The following is a 23,697-nucleotide window of genomic DNA, read 5'->3' as shown; positions in this document are numbered from 1 at the left end:
TACAGGAGACGTCTCGTATGACAAGTTCTCTTTTAACGGGACTTCATCGGGTTCAATTATGTGAGATGGATCAGGGACATACTTCCTTAATTGTGAAACATGCAACACATTGTGAATATTTGAAAGAAAAGGAGGTAAAGCAATTTGATAGGCTACTGGACCAATGCGACGAATAATTTGGTATGGCCCAATGAATTTTGGAGTGAGTTTTCTGGCCTTAATAGCTCTACCTACCCCAGTCGTTGATGTGACTCTCAAAAATACATGTTCTCCTTCCTGAAATTCAAGAGGTCTTCTTCTCCGATCAGAATAGCTTTTCTGTCTGCTTTGTGCAACCTTCATCTTCTCGCGAATTTGTTTAACTTTCTCAGTTGTCTGTTGAACAATTTCTGGTCCAAACATGATGCTCTCTCCATCTTGATACCAACACAACGGTGTCTGACATTTTCTCCCATACAAAGCTTCATAAGGTGCCATTCCTATGCTTGAGTGGAAACTATTATTGTATGTAAACTCGATCAATGGTAGTAGATCGTCCCAACTTCCTCTATTGTCTAGAACACATGCTCTCAACAAGTCTTCTAGAGATTGAATTGTTCTTTCAGTTTGTCCATCCGTCTGAGGGTGATATGCTGAACTTAGTCTTAATTTTGTCCCCAATGCTTTTTGTAAACTCTGCCAAAAGTGAGATGTAAATTTTGGATCTCGGTCTGAAACAATACTTGAAGGTACCCCATGTAATCTGATGATTTCCTTGATATAAACCTCAGTTAACTTCTCCACATTGTAGTTAATATTTACTGGTAAGAAATGTGCTGATTTGGTCAATCTGTCTATGATAACCCAAATTGAATCAAAATTATGTCTGGTTCTCGGTAATCCCACAACAAAATCCATCGAAATACTCTCCCACTTCCATTCTGGAATGTCCAACGATTGAAGCATACTGGCTGGTCTTTGATGTTCCACTTTTGCTTTTTGGCATGTTAGACATGAAGCAACATACTCCGCCACTTGCTTTTTCATTCCGGGCCACCAAAACTTTAGCTTCAAATCTTGGTACATTTTGGTTGCTCCTGGATGAATACTCAATGTACTCTTATGTGCTTCGTCTAAAATTAGTTTCCTCATTTCTAAATTATTTGGGACACAAACTCTCCCATTGCATCTCAAAATCCCATCAGTTTCCAAACTGAATTCTGCTGCTCTTTCTTCTCCTATCAATTTTCTTTTCTCTTGCAAATGCTCATCACTTTCTTGTTGTTGGCGAATATCTTCCATGAGTCCACTTGACACTTTGATCATTCCTAAGAAAATCTTTCCATCTGACAATTTCACATCAAGATTCAAATCTCGAAAATTTTCTATCAATTCTAGCTCTTTCGCCATCATTGCAGAAATGTGAATTGCCTTCCGACTCAATGCGTCAGCTACAACGTTTGCTTTTCCGGGATGATAAAGTAAAGTAAAATCATAATCTTTGAGAAATTCAATCCAGCGTCTCTGCCTCATGTTAAGCTCCTTTTGATCGAAAAGATACTTCAAACTTTTATGGTCACTAAAAACTTCAAATTTAGATCCATACAAATGATGTCTCCAAATTTTCAAGGCAAATACCACTGCAGCTAGCTCCAAATCATGTGTAGGGTAGTTCCTCTCGTGAGTCTTCAATTGTCTTGAGGCGTAAGCTACAACTCTCTTTTGTTGCATAAGTACACAACCTAACCCTTGATGTGAAGCATCACAGTACACTTCATATGGTTCATCTGGTTGTGGTAAAACTAACACGGGTGATGTTGTCAAAAGTCTCTTCATTGTTTGAAAACTTTCTTCGCATTCTTTGGTCCATACAAATGGTTGATTCTTTCTTGTGAGTTGAGTTAATGGTGCTACTATCTTTGAGAATCCTTCAATAAACCTTCGATAATATCCAGCTAAACCAACAAAACTACGAATCTCGGTCACCGTTCGTGGTTGTTCCCATGAAAGTACCGTCTCCACTTTTGCAGGGTCCACAGCTATACCATCCTTTGTAATCACGTGCCCCAAGAACTTAACCTCCTCAAGCCAAAATTCGCATTTTGACATTTTTGCATACAACTTATTATCGTGTAAGATTTGCAAAACTTGACGCAAATGCTCTTTATGCTCCTCGTAGCTCTTAGAATATATGAGAATGTCATCGATAAAAACTACGACAAACTTATCGAGGAATGGATTAAAAATCCGGTTCATGTAGTCCATGAAGATAGCAGGAGCATTCGTCACCCCAAAAGGCATCACAAGATATTCATGATGTCCATAGCGAGTTCGAAATGCAGTTTTGGGTACATCTTCGGCTTTTGAATGTTACCTTTGTTTTACTCTTAATTTCATGTGATAATATACATATATATCTTGGGCGTTCTCTAAAGTATATCCCCTTACCTTTCAGCTTTTCAAAACTTGAGTAATCACCTTCTTCAACACCTAATTACTCATCAAAATAATTTTCTCTTAACTACTATCATTGAAATAAACACTAAATTTATTAAATAAATTCTAAAGACAATTTTCCAATAGCTATAATGAACTATTTTATTCAAATGGTGTCAGTAGTGATTATTCTTTCTTAGTTAAAATAACTTTTGAATTTTAACATGATGGATTTCTACTAGTTTTAACCAAATCTTCCAAAATATATACAATTTCGAGGACGAAATTTTTTTAAGTGGGGTAGTAATGTGACACCCTATTTTTTTATGCATTATTTAGTGTATTTTTGCGGTATTTTATTCTGAATTAACTGATAATTAAATTCTTTTCTAGAGAGTGAATTTAGGAAAAATAATGTTATATATTAGTACTATAATATTATAACAGGTTATGTTAAAAATTTCGGCTTAAAATTCTACCAAATTTTGGACAGTGATTTGCTCGGCTGTATAAATTTTATTACCGAAATAAATAAATAAATATATTTTTGAAACCAGAAAAATATATATGATTGAATTATATGATTAATTATATTATTTATGATTTTTTAAAAAAACAATATTGGATAAGAATGTACAGTATATTGATAAGAATCAGTAACGTGGCTTATTCATTTGGTGAATGGCGTGGCACTATGCATGAATGTTACAGAAGTATAAACATAAGTATATTCCTTGCATTCCTTTAGCAAGAAAACGTGGCACTCTTTGCACCACAAAACCTTTCACTTGTTTTCCTATAAATAGGCACTTGCACTCTTTGTAAAATCACAAACCTGCATAGCAATAGCAGAAGCAGAACTAAAACAAAGGTGTGATTCTTAGTTCTCTTTTATTTTTTTAAACTACTTTGTTTAATATTCCAAAAACAAACTAGTTCTTTTATTCCTTTGTTTTGTTTGTATTATTTTAGTCCAAAATGTTTCTTCATGTAACTTAGCTAACCACTATAAAATAATTTGGCCTTTCAATAAACTTTTGTTGAAATTAATGTTATGCCTTAGAGAATCAAAACTATAAATCTCACTAGATCTTCACAAATTAACCAAAAATAATGAGTTATGTTAGCCATATTTTTAGTGATGGAGTTGATTAAAATGGAATAGTCATTTTCTTTAAAGATTAGAAACATGAATTTATTTATTAAATTCTTACTACACATTTAGGAGTTTAAACACTTGACTATATTAATTATGTAAATTTAATTAAGTTGTATCTATTGATATATATAAATAAAATGGTAGGTATTAGAATTTATTTTTAAAAGTTTTGATAACTCATAATTATATTATTTTGGAAGATTTGGTTAAAACTAGTAGAAATCCATCATGTTAAAATTCAAAAGTTATTTTAACTAAGAAAGAATAATCACTACTGACACCATTTGAATAAAATAGTTCATTATAGCTATTGGAAAATTGTCTTTAGAATTTATTTAATAAATTTAGTGTTTATTTCAATGATAGTAGTTAAGAGAAAATTATTTTGATGAGTAATTAGGTGTTGAAGAAGGTGATTACTCAAGTTTTGAAAAGCTGAAAGGTAAGGGGATATACTTTAGAGAACGCCCAAGATATATATGTATATTATCACATGAGATTAAGAAAATTTGTGTATTTAATTGTAGTATTAATCTGTTTTAAATATATATTATTAATGAGCAAATTTGATTATTTATATTATTTATTGAAATGGACAGTAAGTAGAAAGAAGAAATTCTAGAAAACATTCTAAATATTATGCATACATATATATATGATAAGTAATCAGTTAAACGTGGTATTGTAAGTATATATAATATATTTTTCTTAATTTATTTATCTTATAACTAACTCATAGTTATTATTATTAATTTTATTTGAAGAAATTTCTCTTAAGGCACATTTATGACTTTTGACAATTAAATTGTTAAGGTGATTGTTGATGAAAACAGTTGTGTTGAAGATTTACAAAAATAATAATTTTTGTAAAGAGTAATACAGGTTGTTTCTTATAATACGATAACGTATATAAGACTGAGGATAGGTTCGGTTGGGTCGACTACAGACCTTCTGGGGATCACAGGCGTTTTGAACTCCTACCAATAGTTAGTGATAGCTTCTCTAACTGGAGGAAATCATAATACCCGACGCAGTGATACCTGACTGTGCAGGACTATCTATAATAAGGTGCAGCGATCGGGCCAGAATGGTTGGAGTTGAGATTATATATCTACTCATTGCAAACAATCATGTTATGGCAGTTGAGACGGCCTTACACTCATAATAGAGGTCTCCATGGAGTAGGTTTAACCAAGATGCTACTAACAAGTCAAAACTATAACCTTTGTATTGATTATGATAAAGTGTTAAGTGATCTTTGTTTTGACTAACTTTGATGTGTGTGGTTGCCATAAATTATTGTGTGCTCAATTGATTTATATTTCCTTGTGATTATTTAATTTCTACAGGATTTAATGGTGAAAGAAATTACATGTATAATGGTGTTATATATTTCTTTATTTAAAAAAATATTACATGTAACTATAAAATATTATGTATCATCATGTAATATTATTAGCATTTAGTTAACCTTGTGTGCGAGTATTTCACCCTTACAATTTGCAGATAATGTCGGGGAAGTCATTGAGTCACTCGGGGAACCGAAGGATTGAGTGTCTGGAGGAAATAGGAGATGCAGTTTGGGAATTGGATATGGTGTCCCAAACACTGATATGCACAGGAATAAGTAGGACAACCATAGGAATCGAAAAACTAGTTATCTCTCCTTATGTTTAATTAGTTTGACTTAAGTATGACGTACTTTAACTTGCAGGTGTTTGTAAAATATCTAACTAACCCTGACAAGCCTGAGTATGTAAGCCTAAGGGCAAGATAATTAACGTCGTGTAGAATATATTGATGCATATTTTATATCCTTGTGTTTTATTTATTTTTATGTTTTACGATCAAGAGCTAAGACTTTTATTTTAAAAAAAAAATGCAAGAAAGATATTTATTTAAATTAAATTTTTAGTAACCAAATTAATTTACTAGTAAAAGTAAGATTTATGAACTTAATTCGCTTTAGACACTCAAGTATTAAGACGTAACACCATTTTCTGTCGTTACGGAAAATGGGGCGTTACATTAGTGGTATCAGAGCACGGTTGATTCTTTCGGGAACGTTAGAGGATGTCTGTACTAATTACGTTTGTTTGTACTAACTTTGTATAGATTATTATATTATTTAATAATTAGGTTCTAACCAATTATGACTTTTAGGAACCCAATGACTCGTAGAAATAATCATATAGAAGCTGAAAATGGAGAAGCAAGCAATACCGAAGGAGGTATGGGAAGAGCTATTCAAGCTGTGGCAGAAATGGCAGCAACCATTGCAGAACAAACTGCTGCAAAGGCTGAAAGGGAAATTTCTTGTTGACTTGATTTGTTTGCCTTTAACACAATTAGATGTGATTTTAGGCATGGATTGGTTATCTTTCAACCATATCTTTTTAGACTGTGCACGTAAAACTGTAGTGTTTCCTGATTCCGAGAATTCTGAGCTTATATCTGCTAATCATGATATAACTTCTTCAAAAGAAGGAGCTCAAGGGTACATGTTATTATCTTCTGTAGAAGTTGCGAGAGAAAACGTTTTGAACCAAGTCCCAATAGTGAATGATTTTCCGGAAGTATTTCCAGAAGACGTTCCTGGTTTACCACCGGTAAGGGATATCGAGTTTTCGATCGATCTAATCCCTGGATCAGGTCCGATCTCCATCGCACCATATAGAATGTCACCTACTGAACTGGCGGAATTAAAAACCCAACTTGAGGATCTGTTGTCAAAACAGTTCATTAGACCAAGCGTATCACCTTGGGGAGCTCCAGTACTGTTAGTGAAGAAAAAGGATGGAGGTTCAAGACTTTGTGTGGACTATCGCCAACTGAACAAAGTGACAATCAAGAACAAGTATCCATTACCACGAATTGATGATTTGATGGACCAACTTCGTGGAGCTGTTGTCTTCTCAAAGATAGATTTGAGGACGGGATATCACCAAATCAGAGTAAAGACCGAAGACGTACCCAAAACTGCATTTCGAACTCGCTATGGACATCATGAATATCTTGTGATGCCTTTTGGGGTGACGAATGCTCCTGCTATCTTCATGGACTACATGAACCGGATTTTTAATCCATTCCTCGATAAGTTTGTCGTAGTTTTTATCGATGACATTCTCATATATTCTAAGAGCTACGAGGAGCATAAAGAGCATTTGCGTCAAGTTTTGCAAATCTTACACGATAATAAGTTGTATGCAAAAATGTCAAAATGCGAATTTTGGCTTGAGGAGGTTAAGTTCTTGGGGCACGTGATTACAAAGGATGGTATAGCTGTGGACCCTGCAAAAGTGGAGACGGTACTTTCATGGGAACAACCACGAACGGTGACCGAGATTCGTAGTTTTGTTGGTTTAGCTGGATATTATCGAAGGTTTATTGAAGGATTCTCAAAGATAGTAGCACCATTAACTCAACTCACAAGAAAGAATCAACCATTTGTATGGACCAAAGAATGCGAAGAAAGTTTTCAAACAATGAAGAGACTTTTGACAACATCACCTGTGTTAGTTTTACCACAACCAGATGAACCATATGAAGTGTACTGTGATGCTTCACATCAAGGGTTAGGTTGTGTACTTATGCAACAAAAGAGAGTCGTAGCCTACGCCTCAAGACAATTGAAGACTCACGAGAGGAACTACCCTACACATGATTTGGAGCTAGCTGCAGTGGTATTTGCCTTGAAAATTTGGAGACATCATTTGTATGGATCTAAATTTGAAGTCTTTAGTGACCATAAAAGTTTGAAGTATCTTTTCGATCAAAAGGAGCTTAACATGAGGCAGAGACGCTGGATTGAATTTCTCAAAGATTATGATTTTACCTTGCTTTATCATCCCGGAAAAGCAAACGTTGTAGCTGACGCATTGAGTCGGAAGGCAATTCACATTTCTGCAATGATGGCGAAAGAGCTAGAGTTGATAGAAAATTTTCGAGATTTGAATCTTGATGTGAAATTGTCAGATGGAAAGATTTTCTTAGGAATGATTCAAGTGGACTCATGGAAGATATTCGCCAACAACAAGAAAGTGATGAGCATTTGCAAGAGAAAAGAAAATTGATAGGAGAAGAAAGAGCAGCAGAATTCAGTTTGGGAACTGATGGGATTTTGAGATGCAATGGGAGAGTTTGTGTCCCAAATAATTTAGAAATGAGGAAACTAATTTTAGACGAAGCACATAAGAGTACATTGAGTATTCATCCAGGAGCAACCAAAATGTACCAAGATTTGAAGCTAAAGTTTTGGTGGCCCGGAATGAAAAAGCAAGTGGCGGAGTATGTTGCTTCATGTCTAACATGCCAAAAAGCAAAAGTGGAACATCAAAGACCAGCCGGTATGCTTCAATCATTGGACATTCCAGAATGGAAGTGGGAGAGTATTTCGATGGATTTTGTTGTGGGATTACCGAGAACCAGACATAATTTTGATTCAATTTGGGTTATCGTAGACAGACTAACCAAATCAGCACATTTCTTACCAGTGAATATTAACTACAATGTGGACAAGTTAACTGAGATTTATATCAAGGAAATCATCAGATTACATGGGGTACCTTCAAGTATTGTTTCAGACCGAGATCCAAAATTTACATCTCACTTTTGGCAGAGTTTACAAAAAGCATTGGGGACAAAATTAAGACTAAGTTCAGCATATCACCCTCAGACGGATGGACAAACTGAAAGAACAATTCAATCTCTAGAAGACTTGTTGAGAGCATGTGTTCTAGACAATAGAGGAAGTTGGGACGATCTACTACCATTGATCGAGTTTACATACAATAATAGTTTCCACTCAAGCATAGGAATGGCACCTTATGAAGCTCTGTATGGGAGAAAATGTCAGACACCGTTGTGTTGGTATCAAGATGGAGAGAGCATCATGTTTGGACCAGAAATTGTTCAACAGACAACTGAGAAAGTTAAACAAATTCGCGAGAAGATGAAGGTTGCACAAAGCAGACAGAAAAGCTATTCTGATCGGAGAAGAAGACCTCTTGAATTTCAGGAAGGAGAACATGTATTTTTGAGAGTCACATCAACGACTGGGGTAGGTAGAGCTATTAAGGCCAGAAAACTCACTCCAAAATTCATTGGGCCATACCAAATTATTCGTCGCATTGGTCCAGTAGCCTATCAAATTGCTTTACCTCCTTTTCTTTCAAATATTCACAATGTGTTGCATGTTTCACAATTAAGGAAGTATGTCCCTGATCCATCTCACATAATTGAACCCGATGAAGTCCCGTTAAAAGAGAACTTGTCATACGAGACGTCTCCTGTAAGGATCGAAGATAGAAGAATCAAACAACTAAGAGGGAAGCAGATTTTGTTGGTCAAAGTTCTATGGGATCAAGTAACCGGAGATTCAACGTGGGAGTTAGAGGATAATATGAGATTGCAATATCCATATTTATTTCAAGGTATACAATTTCGAGGACGAAATTTTTTTAAGTGGGGTAGTAATGTGACACCCTATTTTTTTATGCATTATTTAGTGTATTTTTGCGGTATTTTATTCTGAATTAACTGATAATTAAATTCTTTTCTAGAGAGTGAATTTAGGAAAAATAATGTTATATATTAGTACTATAATATTATAACAGGTTATGTTAAAAATTTCGGCTTAAAATTCTACCAAATTTTGGACAGTGATTTGCTCGGCTGTATAAATTTTATTACCGAAATAAATAAATAAATATATTTTTGAAACCAGAAAAATATATATGATTGAATTATATGATTAATTATATTATTTATGATTTTTTAAAAAAACAATATTGGATAAGAATGTACAGTATATTGATAAGAATCAGTAACGTGGCTTATTCATTTGGTGAATGGCGTGGCACTATGCATGAATGTTACAGAAGTATAAACATAAGTATATTCCTTGCATTCCTTTAGCAAGAAAACGTGGCACTCTTTGCACCACAAAACCTTTCACTTGTTTTCCTATAAATAGGCACTTGCACTCTTTGTAAAATCACAAACCTGCATAGCAATAGCAGAAGCAGAACTAAAACAAAGGTGTGATTCTTAGTTCTCTTTTATTTTTTTAAACTACTTTGTTTAATATTCCAAAAACAAACTAGTTCTTTTATTCCTTTGTTTTGTTTGTATTATTTTAGTCCAAAATGTTTCTTCATGTAACTTAGCTAACCACTATAAAATAATTTGGCCTTTCAATAAACTTTTGTTGAAATTAATGTTATGCCTTAGAGAATCAAAACTATAAATCTCACTAGATCTTCACAAATTAACCAAAAATAATGAGTTATGTTAGCCATATTTTTAGTGATGGAGTTGATTAAAATGGAATAGTCATTTTCTTTAAAGATTAGAAACATGAATTTATTTATTAAATTCTTACTACACATTTAGGAGTTTAAACACTTGACTATATTAATTATGTAAATTTAATTAAGTTGTATCTATTGATATATATAAATAAAATGGTAGGTATTAGAATTTATTTTTAAAAGTTTTGATAACTCATAATTATATTATTTTGGAAGATTTGGTTAAAACTAGTAGAAATCCATCATGTTAAAATTCAAAAGTTATTTTAACTAAGAAAGAATAATCACTACTGACACCATTTGAATAAAATAGTTCATTATAGCTATTGGAAAATTGTCTTTAGAATTTATTTAATAAATTTAGTGTTTATTTCAATGATAGTAGTTAAGAGAAAATTATTTTGATGAGTAATTAGGTGTTGAAGAAGGTGATTACTCAAGTTTTGAAAAGCTGAAAGGTAAGGGGATATACTTTAGAGAACGCCCAAGATATATATGTATATTATCACATGAGATTAAGAAAATTTGTGTATTTAATTGTAGTATTAATCTGTTTTAAATATATATTATTAATGAGCAAATTTGATTATTTATATTATTTATTGAAATGGACAGTAAGTAGAAAGAAGAAATTCTAGAAAACATTCTAAATATTATGCATACATATATATATGATAAGTAATCAGTTAAACGTGGTATTGTAAGTATATATAATATATTTTTCTTAATTTATTTATCTTATAACTAACTCATAGTTATTATTATTAATTTTATTTGAAGAAATTTCTCTTAAGGCACATTTATGACTTTTGACAATTAAATTGTTAAGGTGATTGTTGATGAAAACAGTTGTGTTGAAGATTTACAAAAATAATAATTTTTGTAAAGAGTAATACAGGTTGTTTCTTATAATACGATAACGTATATAAGACTGAGGATAGGTTCGGTTGGGTCGACTACAGACCTTCTGGGGATCACAGGCGTTTTGAACTCCTACCAATAGTTAGTGATAGCTTCTCTAACTGGAGGAAATCATAATACCCGACGCAGTGATACCTGACTGTGCAGGACTATCTATAATAAGGTGCAGCGATCGGGCCAGAATGGTTGGAGTTGAGATTATATATCTACTCATTGCAAACAATCATGTTATGGCAGTTGAGACGGCCTTACACTCATAATAGAGGTCTCCATGGAGTAGGTTTAACCAAGATGCTACTAACAAGTCAAAACTATAACCTTGGTATTGATTATGATAAAGTGTTAAGTGATCTTTGTTTTGACTAACTTTGATGTGTGTGGTTGCCATAAATTATTGTGTGCTCAATTGATTTATATTTCCTTGTGATTATTTAATTTCTACAGGATTTAATAGTGAAAGAAATTACATGTATAATTTTGTTATATATTTCTTTATTTGAAAAACATTATATGTAACTATAAAATATTATATATCATCATGTAATATTATTAAGCATTTAGTTAACATTGTGTGCGAGTATTTCACCCTTACAATTTGCAGATAATGTCGGGGAAGTCATTGAGTCACTCGGGGAACCGAAGGATTGAGTGTCTGGAGGAAATAGGAGATGCAGTTTGGGAATTGGATATGGTGTCCCAAACACTGATATGCACAGGAATAAGTAGGACAACCATAGGAATCGAAAAACTAGTTATCTCTCATTATGTTTAATTAGTTTGACTTAAATATGACGTACTTTAACTTGCAGGTGTTTGTAAAATATCTAACTAACCCTAACAAGCCTGAGTATGTAAGCCTAAGGGCAAGATAATTAACGTCGTGTAGAATATATTGATGCATATTTTATATCCTTGTGTTTTATTTATTTTTATGTTTTACGATCAACAGCTAAGACTCTTATTTAAAAAAAAAAATGCAAGAAAGATATTTATTTAAATTAAATTTTTAGTAACCAAATTAATTTACTAGTAAAAGTAAGTTTTATGAACTTAATTCGCGTTAGACACTTAAGTATTAAGACGTAACACCATTTTCTGACGTTATGGAAAATGGGGCGTTACATTAGTCCACTAATGTAACGCCCCATTTTCCGTAACGATAGAAAATGGTGTTACGTCTTAATACTTGAGTGTCTAAAAAGATATTAAGTTCATAAATCTTACTTTTACTAGTAAATTAATTTGGTTACTAAAAATTTAATTTAAATAAATATCTTTCTTGCATTTTTTTTTATAAAAATCTTAGCTCTTGATCATATTACATAAAAATAAATAAAACACAAGGATATAAAATATGCATCAATATATTCTACACGACGTTAATTATCTTGCCCTTAGGCTTACATACTCAGGCTTGTCAGGGTAGTTAAATATTTTACAACACCTGCAAGTTAGTACTTCCTACTTAAGTCAACCTAATTAAACATAATCATCTGTCATACTTCTTGACACCTAGAAGCCACTACCACAAAAGAGGAGGTCACATGAACGTAGAGTTATTTAGTTTACTAAGTACTAGAATTAGCTCCACAACTCTAACCCACTAAAAGTTAATATTTACATATTTGGACAAAATCTTCTAACGACCATTTGGGAGATCTCCATTAGCACCACCAACACCAAGGTCTTCGGAGGGATCCGTTTCATCTTCACCACGTCTACTCACACCCACATCAGTCACGGTCATGTCTGCTCCATCCTCCTCGGGATCATCCTCAAAATGATAAACAACCGGGGGACGCACACTAATGCGAGCGGTATGGCGAAAACGAGGCCTTGGTCCCCTAGCCCTCTCAGAGGTCGAATCCTCCCTAGCTCTATCAAGACCCAAAGTACTAATCATCCTCTCTAATGGCAATACTATCTCCAAGGTAATATGATGGATGACAGATGACACTAATAAACCTCCTATTCCTTCGGTTGTCCTAACCAGCCCTGTGAAAGTCAGTGTTTGGGATGTCCTATCTAACTCCCAAACCGCGTCACCCTGTTCCTCCAAACACTCAATCTTGCGGGTTCCCGAGTGATTCAGTGACTCTCCCGGCATCATCTGCAAATTGTAAGGGTGAAATACTCGCACACAAGGTTAACTAAATGCTAATAATATTACATGATGATATATAATATTTTATAGTTACATGTAATGTTTTTCAAATAAAGAGATATATAACAAAATTATACATGTAATTTCTTTCACTATAAAATCCTTCAAAAATTAATATAACCACATAGAAATTAAATAATCACAAGAAAATATAAATCAATTGAGCACACAATAATTTATGGCAACCACACACATCAAAGTTAGTCAAAACAAAGATCACTTAACACTTTATCATAATCAATACCAAGGTTATAGTTTTGACTTGTTAGTAGCATCTTGGTTAAACCTACTCCATGGAGACCTCTATTATGAGTGTAAGGCCGTCTCAACTGCCATAACATGATTGTTTGCAATGAGTAGATATATAATCTCTACTCCAACCATTCTGGCCCGATCGCTGCACCTTATTATAGATAGTCCTGCACAGTCAGGTATCACTGCGTCGGGTATTATGATTTCCTCCAGTTAGAGAAGCTATCACTAACTATTGGTAGGAGTTCAAAACGCCTGTGATCCCCAGAAGGTCTGTAGTCGACCCAACCGAACCTATCCTCAGTCTTATATACGTTATCGTATTATAAGAAACAACCTGAATTACTCTTTACAAAAATTATTATTTTTGTAAATCTTCAACACAACTGTTTTCATCAACAATCAACTTAACAATTTAATTGTCAAAAGTCATAAATGTACCTTAAGAGGAATTTCTTCAAATAAAATTAATAATAATAATTGTGAGTTAGTTATAAGATAAATAAATTAAGAAAAATATATTATATATACTTACAATACCACGTTTAACTGATTACTTATCATATATATATGTATGCATAATATTTAGAATGTTTTCTAGAATTTCTTCTTTCTACTTACTGTCCATTTCAATAAATAATATAAATAATCAAATTTGCTCATTAATAATATATATTTAAAACAGATTAATACTACAATTAAATACACAAACTTGGTTTGTTCAAAAAAAATACACAAACTTTCTTAATCTCATGTGATAATATACATATATATCTTGGGCGTTCTCTAAAGTATATCCCCTTACCTTTCAGCTTTTCAAAACTTGAGTAATCACCTTCTTCAACACCTAATTACTCATCAAAATAATATTCTCTTAACTAATTATCATTGAAATAAACACTAAATTTATTAAATAAATTCTAAAGACAATTTTCCAACAGCTATAATGAACTATTTTATTCAAATGGTGTCAGTAGTGATTATTCTTTCTTACTTAAAATAACTTTTGAATTTTAATCATGATAGATTTCTACTAGTTTTAACCCAATCTTCCAAAAATAATTATGAGTTATCAAAACTTTAAAAATAAATTCTAATACCTACCATATATATATCAATAGATACAACTTAATTAAATTTACATAATTAATATAGTCAAGTGTTTAAACTCCTCAATATGTAGTAAGAATTTAATAAATAATTTCTTGTTACTAATCTTAAAAAATTTGACTATTCCATTTTAATTATTCTATCACTAAAATATGGCTAAGTTACAAGAAAGAACTTTTGGACAAAAATTAATACAAACAAACAAAGGAATAAAAGAACTAGTTTGTTTTTGGATTATTAAACAAAGTAGTTAAAAAAATAAAAGAGAACTAAGAGTCATACCTTTGTTTTTGTTCTGCTATTGTGCAGGTTTGTGATTTTAACAAGGAGTGCAAGTGTCTATTTATAGGAAACAAGTGAAAGATTTTGTGGTGCAAAAGAGTGCCACGTTTTCTTGCTAAAGGAATAAGAGATATACTCATGTTGCTAATTCAGTAACATTCATGCATAGTGCCACGCCAATGGATAACTAATTCTTATCAGTATACTTACATTCTTATCTATACTGTACATTCTTATCCAATATTGTTTTTAAAAAAAATCATAAATAATATAATTAACCATATAATCCTATCATATATATTTTTCTGGTTTCAAAAATATATTTATTTATTTATTTCAGTAACAAAATTTATACAGTCGAGCAAATCGCTGTCCGAAATTCGGTAGAATTTTAAGCCGAAATTTTTATCATAGCTTGTTATGATATTATAGTACTGATATATAACATTATTTTTCCTAAATTCACTCTCTAGAAAAGAATTTAATTATCAGTTAATTCAGAGTAAAATACCGCAAAAACACACTAAATAATGCATAAAAAAAATAGGGTGTCACATTACTACCCCACTTAAAAAAATTTCGTCCTCGAAATTGTATACCTCGAAATAAATATGGATATTGCGATCTCATATTCTCCTCTAACTCCCACGTTGAATCTCCGGTTACTTGATCCCATAGAACTTTGACCAACAAAATCTGCTTCCCTCTTAGTTGTTTGATTCTTCTATCTTCGATCCTTACAGGAGACGTCTCGTATGACAAGTTCTCTTTTAACGGGACTTCATCGGGTTCAATTATGTGAGATGGATCAGGGACATACTTCCTTAATTGTGAAACATGCAACACATTGTGGATATTTGAAAGAAAAGGAGGTAAAGCAATTTGATAGGCTACTGGACCAATGCGACGAATAATTTGGTATGGCCCAATGAATTTTGGAGTGAGTTTTCTGGCCTTAATAGCTCTACCTACCCCAGTCGTTGATGTGACTCTCAAAAATACATGTTCTCCATCCTGAAATTCGAGAGGTCTTCTTCTCCGACCAGAATAGCTTTTCTGTCTGCTTTGTGCAACCTTCATCTTCTCGCGAATTTGTTTAACTTTCTCTGTTGTCTGTTGAACAATTTCTGGTCCAAACATGATGCTCTCTCCATCTTGATACCAACACAACGGTGTCTGACATTTTCTCCCATACAAAGCTTCATAAGGTGCCATTCCTATGCTTGAGTGAAAACTATTATTGTATGTAAACTCGATCAATGGTAGTAAATCGTCCCAACTTCCTCTATTGTCTAGAACACATGCTCTCAACAAGTCTTCTAGAGATTGAATTGTTCTTTCAGTTTGTCCATCCGTCTGAGGGTGATAAGCTGAACTTAATCTTAATTTTGTTCCCAATGCTTTTTGTAAACTCTGCCAAAAGTTAGATGTAAATTTTGGATCTCGGTCTGAAACAATACTTGAAGGTACCCCATGTAATCTGATGATTTCCTTGATATAAACCTCAGTTAACTTCTCCACATTGTAGTTAATATTCACTGGTAAGAAATGTGCTGATTTGGTTAGTCTGTCTACGATAACCCAAATTGAATCAAAATTATGTCTGGTTCTCGGCAATCCCACAACAAAATCCATCGAAATACTCTCCCACTTCCATTCTGGAATGTCCAACGATTGAAGCATACCGGCTGGTCTTTGATGTTCCACTTTTGCTTTTTGGCATGTTAGACATGAAGCAACATACTCCGCCACTTGCTTTTTCATTCCGGGCCACCAAACTTTAACTTCAAATCTTGGCACATTTTGGTTGCTCCTGGATGAATACTCAATGTACTCTTATGTGCTTCGTCTAAAATTAGTTTCCTCATTTCTAAATTATTTGGGATACAAACTCTCCCATTGCATCTCAAAATCCCATCAGTTCCCAAACTGAATTATGCTGCTCTTTCTTCACTAACAGTACTGGAGCTCCCCAAGGTGATACGCTTGGTCTAATGAACTGTTTTGACAACAGATCTTCAAGTTGGGTTTTTAATTCCGCCAGTTCAGTAGGTGACATTCTATATGGTGCGATGGAGATTGGACCTGATCCAGGGATTAGATCGATCGAAAACTCGATATCCCTTACCGGGGGTAAACCAGGAACGTATTCTGGAAATACTTCCGGAAAATCATTCACTATTGGGACTTGGTTCAAAACGTTTTCTCTCGCAACTTCTACAGAAGATAATAACATGTACCCTTGAGCTCCTTCTTTTGAAGAAGTTATATCATGATTAGCAGATATAAGCTCAGAATTCTCGGAATCAGGAAACACTACAGTTTTACGTGCACAATCTAAAAAGATATGGTTGAAAGATAACCAATCCATGCCTAAAATCACATCTAATTGTGTTAAAGGCAAACATATCAAGTCAACAAGAAATTTCCTATTGTGGATGACAAGAGGACATTTTAAACAAATAGCATTTGCAACTATGGGTTTAGCAGTTGCAGTAGAAATGATTAAATCAAAAGGCAGTGGTGTTATAAACAAACTCAATTGTTTCACACGATCTATTGAGATAAAAGAATGAGTTGCTCCAGAATCGAATAGTACAGTTAAGAGATTACCCGTCATATCGCAACTACCTTGTATAAGATCTTTAGATTGAGAAGCCTCAACACCACTTATAGTATAAACCCTTCCTTTCTCCTTTGGCCTTGTAGCTCTCACATTGCTCACCACTAATGTAACGCCCCATTTTCCATAACGTCAGAAAATGGTGTTACGTCTTAATACTTAAGTGTCTAACGCGAATTAAGTTCATAAAACTTACTTTTACTAGTAAATTAATTTGGTTACTAAAAATTTAATTTAAATAAATATCTTTCTTGCATTTTTTTTTTTAAATAAAAGTCTTAGCTCTTGATCGTAAAACATAAAAATAAATAAAACACAAGGATATAAAATATGCATCAATATATTCTACACGACGTTAATTATCTTGCCCTTAGGCTTACATACTCAGGCTTGTTAGGGTTAGTTAGATATTTTACAAACACCTGCAAGTTAAAGTACGTCATATTTAAGTCAAACTAATTAAACATAATGAGAGATAACTAGTTTTTCGATTCCTATGGTTGTCCTACTTATTCCTGTGCATATCAGTGTTTGGGACACCATATCCAATTCCCAAACTGCATCTCCTATTTCCTCCAGACACTCAATCCTTCGGTTCCCCGAGTGACTCAATGACTTCCCCGACATTATCTGCAAATTGTAAGGGTGAAATACTCGCACACAAGGTTAACTAAATGCTTAATAATATTACATGATGATATATAATATTTTATAGTTACATATAATGTTTTTCAAATAAAGAAATATATAACAAAATTATACATGTAATTTCTTTCACTATTAAATCCTGTAGAAATTAAATAATCACAAGGAAATATAAATCAATTGAGCACACAATAATTTATGGCAACCACACACATCAAAGTTAGTCAAAACAAAGATCACTTAACACTTTATCATAATCAATACCAAGGTTATAGTTTTGACTTGTTAGTAGCATCTTGGTTAAACCTACTCCATGGAGACCTCTATTATGAGTGTAAGGCCGTCTCAACTGCCATAACATGATTGTTTGCAATGAGTAGATATATAATCTCTACTCCAACCATTCTGGCCCGATTGCTGCACCTTATTATAGATAGTCCTGCACAGTCAGGTATCACTGCGTCGGGTATTATGATTTCCTCCAGTTAGAGAAGCTATCACTAACTATTGGTAGGAGTTCAAAACGCCTGTGATCCCCAGAAGGTCTGTAGTCGACCCAACCGAACCTATCCTCAGTCTTATATACGTTATCGTATTATAAGAAACAACCTGAATTACTCTTTACAAAAATTATTATTTTTGTAAATCTTCAACACAACTGTTTTCATCAACAATCAACTTAACAATTTAATTGTCAAAAGTCATAAATGTACCTTAAGAGGAATTTCTTCAAATAAAATTAATAATAATAATTGTGAGTTAGTTATAAGATAAATAAATTAAGAAAAATATATTATATATACTTACAATACCACGTTTAACTGATTACTTATCATATATATATGTATGCATAATATTTAGAATGTTTTCTAGAATTTCTTCTTTCTACTTACTGTCCATTTCAATAAATAATATAAATAATCAAATTTGCTCATTAATAATATATATTTAAAACAGATTAATACTACAATTAAATACACAAACTTGGTTTGTTCAAAAAAAATACACAAACTTTCTTAATCTCATGTGATAATATACATATATATCTTGGGCGTTCTCTAAAGTATATCCCCTTACCTTTCAGCTTTTCAAAACTTGAGTAATCACCTTCTTCAACACCTAATTACTCATCAAAATAATATTCTCTTAACTAATTATCATTGAAATAAACACTAAATTTATTAAATAAATTCTAAAGACAATTTTCCAACAGCTATAATGAACTATTTTATTCAAATGGTGTCAGTAGTGATTATTCTTTCTTACTTAAAATAACTTTTGAATTTTAATCATGATAGATTTCTACTAGTTTTAACCCAATCTTCCAAAAATAATTATGAGTTATCAAAACTTTAAAAATAAATTCTAATACCTACCATATATATATCAATAGATACAACTTAATTAAATTTACATAATTAATATAGTCAAGTGTTTAAACTCCTCAATATGTAGTAAGAATTTAATAAATAATTTCTTGTTACTAATCTTAAAAAATTTGACTATTCCATTTTAATTATTCTATCACTAAAATATGGCTAAGTTACAAGAAAGAACTTTTGGACAAAAATTAATACAAACAAACAAAGGAATAAAAGAACTAGTTTGTTTTTGGATTATTAAACAAAGTAGTTAAAAAAATAAAAGAGAACTAACATGCCAAAAAGCAAAAGTGGAACATCAAAGACCAGCCGGTATGCTTCAATCGTTGGACATTCCAGAATGGAAGTGGGAGAGTATTTCGATGGATTTTGTTGTGGGATTACCGAGAACCAGACATAATTTTGATTCAATTTGGGTTATCGTAGACAGACTAACCAAATCAGCACATTTCTTACCAGTGAATATTAACTACAATGTGGACAAGTTAACTGAGATTTATATCAAGGAAATCATCAGATTACATGGGGTACCTTCAAGTATTGTTTCAGACCGAGATCCAAAATTTACATCTCACTTTTGGCAGAGTTTACAAAAAGCATTGGGGACAAAATTAAGATTAAGTTCAGCTTATCACCCTCAGACGGATGGACAAACTGAAAGAACAATTCAATCTCTAGAAGACTTGTTGAGAGCATGTGTTCTGGACAATAGAGGAAGTTGGGACGATCTACTACCATTGATCGAGTTTACATACAATAATAGTTTCCACTCAAGCATAGGAATGGCACCTTATGAAGCTTTGTATGGGAGAAGATGTCAGACACCGTTGTGTTGGTATCAAGATGGAGAGAGCATCATGTTTGGACCAGAAATTGTTCAACAGACAACAGAGAAAGTTAAACAAATTCGCGAGAAGATGAAGGTTGCACAAAGCAGACAGAAAAGCTATTCTGGTCGGAGAAGAAGACCTCTCGAATTTCAGGATGGAGAACATGTATTTTTGAGAGTCACATCAACGACTGGGGTAGGTAGAGCTATTAAGGCCAGAAAACTCACTCCAAAATTCATTGGGCCATACCAAATTATTCGTCGCATTGGTCCAGTAGCCTATCAAATTGCTTTACCTCCTTTTCTTTCAAATATCCACAATGTGTTGCATGTTTCACAATTAAGGAAGTATGTCCCTGATCCATCTCACATAATTGAACCCGATGAAGTCCCGTTAAAAGAGAACTTGTCATACGAGACGTCTCCTGTAAGGATCGAAGATAGAAGAATCAAACAACTAAGAGGGAAGCAGATTTTCTTGGTCAAAGTTCTATGGGATCAAGTAACCGGAGATTCAACGTGGGAGTTAGAGGAGAATATGAGATCGCAATATCCATATTTATTTCGAGGTATACAATTTCGAGGACGAAATTTTTTTAAGTGGGGTAGTAATGTGACACCCTATTTTTTTTATGCATTATTTAGTGTGTTTTTGCGGTATTTTACTCTGAATTAACTGATAATTAAATTCTTTTCTAGAGAGTGAATTTAGGAAAAATAATGTTATATATCAGTACTATAATATCATAACAAGCTATGATAAAAATTTCGGCTTAAAATTCTACCGAATTTCGGACAGCGATTTGCTCGACTGTATAAATTTTGTTACTGAAATAAATAAATAAATATATTTTTGAAACCAGAAAAATATATATGATAGGATTATATGGTTAATTATATTATTTATGATTTTTTTTAAAAACAATATTGGATAAGAATGTACAGTATAGATAAGAATGTAAGTATACTGATAAGAATTAGTTATCCATTGGCGTGGCACTATGCATGAATGTTACTGAATTAGCAACATGAGTATATCTCTTATTCCTTTAGCAAGAAAACGTGGCACTCTTTTGCACCACAAAATCTTTCACTTGTTTCCTATAAATAGACACTTGCACTCCTTGTTAAAATCACAAACCTGCACAATAGCAGAACAAAAACAAAGGTATGACTCTTAGTTCTCTTTTATTTTTTTAACTACTTTGTTTAATAATCCAAAAACAAACTAGTTCTTTTATTCCTTTGTTTGTTTGTATTAATTTTTGTCCAAAAGTTCTTTCTTGTAACTTAGCCATATTTTAGTGATAGAATAATTAAAATGGAATAGTCAAATTTTTTAAGATTAGTAACAAGAAATTATTTATTAAATTCTTACTACATATTGAGGAGTTTAAACACTTGACTATATTAATTATGTAAATTTAATTAAGTTGTATCTATTGATATATATATGGTAGGTATTAGAATTTATTTTTAAAGTTTTGATAACTCATAATTATTTTTGGAAGATTGGGTTAAAACTAGTAGAAATCTATCATGATTAAAATTCAAAAGTTATTTTAAGTAAGAAAGAATAATCACTACTGACACCATTTGAATAAAATAGTTCATTATAGCTGTTGGAAAATTGTCTTTAGAATTTATTTAATAAATTTAGTGTTTATTTCAATGATAATTAGTTAAGAGAATATTATTTTGATGAGTAATTAGGTGTTGAAGAAGGTGATTACTCAAGTTTTGAAAAGCTGAAAGGTAAGGGGATATACTTTAGAGAACGCCCAAGATATATATGTATATTATCACATGAGATTAAGAAAGTTTGTGTATTTTTTTTGAACAAACCAAGTTTGTGTATTTAATTGTAGTATTAATCTGTTTTAAATATATATTATTAATGAGCAAATTTGATTATTTATATTATTTATTGAAATGGACAGTAAGTAGAAAGAAGAAATTCTAGAAAACATTCTAAATATTATGCATACATATATATATGATAAGTAATCAGTTAAACGTGGTATTGTAAGTATATATAATATATTTTTCTTAATTTATTTATCTTATAACTAACTCACAATTATTATTATTAATTTTATTTGAAGAAATTCCTCTTAAGGTACATTTATGACTTTTGACAATTAAATTGTTAAGTTGATTGTTGATGAAAACAGTTGTGTTGAAGATTTACAAAAATAATAATTTTTGTAAAGAGTAATTCAGGTTGTTTCTTATAATACGATAACGTATATAAGACTGAGGATAGGTTCGGTTGGGTCGACTACAGACCTTCTGGGGATCACAGGCGTTTTGAACTCCTACCAATAGTTAGTGATAGCTTCTCTAACTGGAGGAAATCATAATACCCGACGCAGTGATACCTGACTGTGCAGGACTATCTATAATAAGGTGCAGCGATCGGGCCAGAATGGTTGGAGTAGAGATTATATATCTACTCGTTGCAAACAATCATGTTATGGCAGTTGAGACGGCCTTACACTCATAATAGAGGTCTCCATGGAGTAGGTTTAACCAAGATGCTACTAACAAGTCAAAACTATAACCTTTGGTATTGATTATGATAAAGTGTTAAGTGATCTTTGTTTTGACTAACTTTGATGTGTGTGGTTGCCATAAATTATTGTGTGCTCAATTGATTTTTATTTCCTTGTGATTATTTAATTTCTACAGGATTTAATGGTGAAAGAAATTACATGTATAATGGTGTTATATATTTCTTTATTTAAAAAAATATTTCATGTAACTATAAAATATTATATATCATCATTATTAGCATTTAGTTAACCTTGTGTGCGAGTATTTCACCCTTACAATTTGCAGATGATGCCGGGAGAATTACTGAATCACTCGGGAACCCGCAAGATTGAGTGTTTAGAGGAGATAGGTGATGCGGTTTGGGAGTTGGATAGGGCATCCCAAACACTGACTTTTACAGGGCTGGTTAGGACAACCGAAGGAATACGAGGTTTAGTAGTGTCATCTGTCATTCATCATGTTACCTTGGAGATAGTGTTACCATTAGAGAGGATGATTAGTACATTAGGTCTTGATAGAGCTAGGGAGGATTCGACCTCAGAGAGGGCTAGAGGACCAAGGTCTCGTTTTCGCCGTACCGCTCGCATTAGTGTGCGTTCCCCGTTGTTTATCATTTTGAGACTGATCCTGAGGAGGATGGAGCAGACATGACCGTGACTGATGTGGAGGTGAGTGGACGTGCTGGAGATGAAGTGGATCCCTCTAAAGACCTTGGTGTTGGTGGTGCTAATGGAGATCTCCCAAATGGTCGTTAGAAGATTTTGTCCAAATATGTAAATATTAACTTTTAGTGGGCTAGAGTTGTGGAGCTAATTCTAGTACTTAGTAAACTAAATAACTCTACGCTCAAGTGACCTCCTCTTATGTGGTAGTGGCTTCTAGGTGTCAAGGAACATGACAGATGATTTTGTTTAATTAGGTTGACTTAAGTAAGAAGTACTAACTTGCAGGTGTTGTAAAATATTTAACTACCCTGACAAGCCTGAATATGTAAGCCTAAGGGCAAGATAAATAACGTCGTGTAGAATATATTGATGCATATTTTATA

The 23,697-nt window shown here is 32.7% G+C and overlaps 2 protein-coding genes and 1 long non-coding RNA gene across 6 annotated transcripts in view; 1 reads left to right on the top strand and 2 right to left on the bottom strand.

Annotated features, from left to right (window-relative positions):
* LOC146938753 (uncharacterized) overlaps positions 1-23,697 on the top strand; it is a 28,737-nt gene extending 5,040 nt beyond the window's left edge. Inside the window, exons 1-2 of one of the 3 annotated variants that reach the window (XR_015031413.1) lie at positions 21,251-21,848; positions 22,935-23,697. The gene's annotated coding sequence lies outside the window, so the exon portion shown is untranslated. Of the gene's footprint in view, positions 1-21,250; positions 21,849-22,316; positions 22,855-22,934 lie in introns of those variants that run through there. The other 2 variants (XR_015031415.1, XR_015031414.1) reach the window with 2 other exon arrangements.
* On the bottom strand, positions 12,153-14,607 carry LOC146938755 (uncharacterized). 2 transcript variants are annotated; one of them, XM_085752676.1, is made up of 2 exons: positions 14,028-14,387; positions 12,153-12,916 (listed from the first exon to the last, which is right to left on the bottom strand). In XM_085752676.1, the coding sequence occupies exon 2, from the start codon at positions 12,914-12,916 to the stop codon at positions 12,446-12,448; it is 471 nt and encodes a 156-aa protein (XP_085608802.1). In that variant the 5' UTR covers positions 14,028-14,387; the 3' UTR covers positions 12,153-12,445. The 2 variants fall into 2 exon arrangements, 1 of the variants encoding a protein (XP_085608802.1); XR_015031412.1 differs by lacking the exon at positions 12,153-12,916 and adding an exon at positions 13,123-13,559 and having other exon boundaries at positions 14,028-14,607.
* LOC146938754 (uncharacterized) lies at positions 17,560-19,308 on the bottom strand. The gene is made up of 2 exons (XR_015031417.1): positions 18,960-19,308; positions 17,560-17,867 (listed from the first exon to the last, which is right to left on the bottom strand). It is a non-coding gene; the product is annotated as an uncharacterized LOC146938754 (long non-coding RNA).

The sequence above is a fragment of the Medicago sativa genome, chromosome 3, assembly GCF_051527215.1.
Source record: "Medicago sativa cultivar Bolivia chromosome 3, Bolivia_mono, whole genome shotgun sequence".
Classification (NCBI taxonomy): Eukaryota; Viridiplantae; Streptophyta; class Magnoliopsida; order Fabales; family Fabaceae; genus Medicago; species Medicago sativa.
Note: the sequence above shows the minus strand (reverse complement) of the source record. Positions and strands in the feature narration are given on the sequence as shown.

Excerpts from the sequence above, each read along its gene's own strand:
- LOC146938755 (XM_085752676.1), bottom strand. The coding sequence starts at position 12,916 with ATGATGCCGGGAGAGTCACTGAATCACTCGGGAACCCGCAAGATTGAG.